At 58.3% G+C, this 2,389-nt stretch overlaps 1 protein-coding gene across 1 annotated transcript in view; it reads left to right on the top strand.

The window, feature by feature from the left end:
• The window catches only part of MYO1F (myosin IF), a 32,101-nt gene that overhangs the window by 14,544 nt on the left and 15,168 nt on the right, over positions 1 to 2,389 (top strand). Inside the window, 4 exon segments of the mRNA XM_077745665.1 lie at positions 1 to 192; positions 828 to 908; positions 1,032 to 1,118; positions 1,918 to 2,004. The exon segment at positions 1 to 192 is cut by the window's left edge and continues 6 nt beyond it. Coding sequence (XP_077601791.1) covers positions 1 to 192; positions 828 to 908; positions 1,032 to 1,118; positions 1,918 to 2,004 — 447 coding nt within the window.

Here is a 2,389-nt window from a genome sequence, read left to right on the forward strand (position 1 = left end):
GCTTTCCCCGCCTACCTGCTGGGCATCGACAGCGGGCGGCTGCAGGAGAAGCTGACCAGCCGCAAGATGGACAGCCGCTGGGGCGGACGCAGCGAGTCCATCGACGTGACCCTCAACGTGGAGCAGGCGGCCTACACCCGCGATGCCCTGGCCAAGGGGCTCTACGCCCGACTCTTCGACTTTCTCGTGGAGGTAAGAGGCACAGAGGCCAGGCAGGAGGAGAGGCGCTGCCCCAGGGAACCCGGGGCTTGGACTCACCAAATGGAGAAGGCAGGCTTGGCTGTCACCTCGCCAGTTCCCGGCCATCGGAGGCATCAAGCAGGGGCATCGGATGGAAGATATGGGTGGAGGTTCCCTCTGGCTGAGCCCAGGAGGGAGGGGCCTGCACTGTAGGGGTGGAGACGGGTGGGGGCACCTGAAAGTCACGAGGGGGCTGCAGAAGGACAAGGTGACGGACCGAATGGGAGAGAACAGGGACAGGATGTGTCAAGGCCAGGCATGGTAATGATACTGTAATAGCCAACATTATCTGACACTTAGTCTATACCAGGTACAGTTCTGCGCACCAACTTAATTCCTTTATAAGGCCCTGCAGGGTAGTTGCCATTATTAACCCATTTTTAAGGTGAGAAAATAGAGGTGCAGAACGGTTAAGGGCCAAAGCCAACTCCCAAGGTAGGAACCCGGATGTTCTAATGCCTGGGTTTCTCATTGGGGGCGACGGGGGGGGGGCACACAGAGCTGGAGAAGGCAGGAGAGGAACAGGCATGAGGGGACACAGCCTGTGAACAAACACGAGAGAGTGGCCGTCCCCACCCACGTTACAGGCCATCAACCGAGCTATGCAGAAGCCGCAGGAGGAATACAGCATTGGTGTTCTTGACATCTACGGCTTCGAGATCTTCCAGGTGCGGCCTCTGCTCCCCAGCCCACACTCCGTGCCCCTCGCAGCCTCCTGGGCTGGCCCGGGGGGGTCCCAGGAGCTCCCGCATCAGCCCACTGAAGGCGGCACCCTTTGCGTCCCTTGGCAGAAAAATGGCTTCGAGCAGTTCTGCATCAACTTTGTCAATGAGAAGCTGCAGCAAATCTTTATCGAGCTCACCCTGAAAGCCGAGCAGGTGGGCAGGGGCGGCTGGGTGGCCAGGGGACACGGGGGGATGGGCAGGACCTAGGAGGTTGCTGAGGAACCAGGGGACCCTCCCCGTCCAGCTCCCATTCCCATCTCTCTCTCTCTCTCTCTCTCTCTCTCTCTCTCTCTCTCTGGGCTGAGCTGTCCAAGCCCCACCAAGAAATTTTTTTTGGAAGAGATTTCCTGCCTCTCAAGTGTTCACAAGGGCTGGGGCCTTGTCCATCTGTCCAGTGACTATTTATTGAGAACCTGCTATGTGCTGGACACTGCAGTGCTGGGAAAACTGGCACGTAAAAAATGGACAAAATCCCTGCTGTTTTCCTCCTACCCATCGTGCAGAAGCAGAGCCTGAGACAAGGATTCAGGGCAAACATCAGGCGAGGAGAGAGGAAGTGAGAGATGCATTTTTTTAAAAAAAAGGCCAGAATAGGGTGTGATGATGAGCGGGTTACACTACAGGCAATCAGGGCCAATTTCTGCTGAGCCGTGGGGGACACTGGGTAGCGCAGACCTCAGAGGTGGCCCACCCCAGGAGCAACGGAGCCAAGACATTTAAGAACCGGCTCCTGTCTGTCCGTGGCCAAGGGCTGCCGGGGGTAGAAGTTGCAGCCGGCCACGCCCAGGGCCACACACTTTGTTACTGGAGACAGCTTGAAGTGGTGAGATGGGGAGATATGGGAACACCCACCACACCCTCCTTCACCCGCCTTGTGAAGCTGCATTCTAGAAAATTACACACCCTTTGCCCAGACACCCACACCCACCCCTGCCCCCCGCGCTGCCCCCAGGAGGAGTACGTGCAGGAGGGCATCCGCTGGACCCCCATCCAGTACTTCAACAACAAAATCGTCTGCGACCTCATTGAAAACAAGCTGGTGAGGACTGGGTCAGCTTTGAGGGTCTGGGTCATACAGGGCCTGGGAGAGGAGGGGGGGGCTTCCGGCCCCTTCTCTACTCCCCCCCACCCCCCACCCCCCGCTGCTGGGGGCTGATGGAGCACACGGGGAATATCCCATCAGCCACCTCATCGTCTCATCTGCCCAAGGGCTTGTATTTCACTTCTTCACTCAACAAACCTTCCCTGGGTGGGGGTGGGGGGGTGGCCCAGTCAGTTAAGCATCTGACTCTTGACTTTGGCTCAGGTCATGATCTCACAGTTCCTGAGTTTGAGCCCCACGTTGTGCTCTGTGCTGACAGTGTGGAGCCTGCTTGGGAGTCTCTCCCTTCTCTCCCCCACCCCCACCCCCATCCCACCCACCT

This window comes from Crocuta crocuta, unplaced genomic scaffold (genome assembly GCF_008692635.1).
Source record: "Crocuta crocuta isolate KB4526 unplaced genomic scaffold, BGI_CrCroc_1.0 scaffold650, whole genome shotgun sequence".
NCBI classification, from domain to species: Eukaryota; Metazoa; Chordata; class Mammalia; order Carnivora; family Hyaenidae; genus Crocuta; species Crocuta crocuta.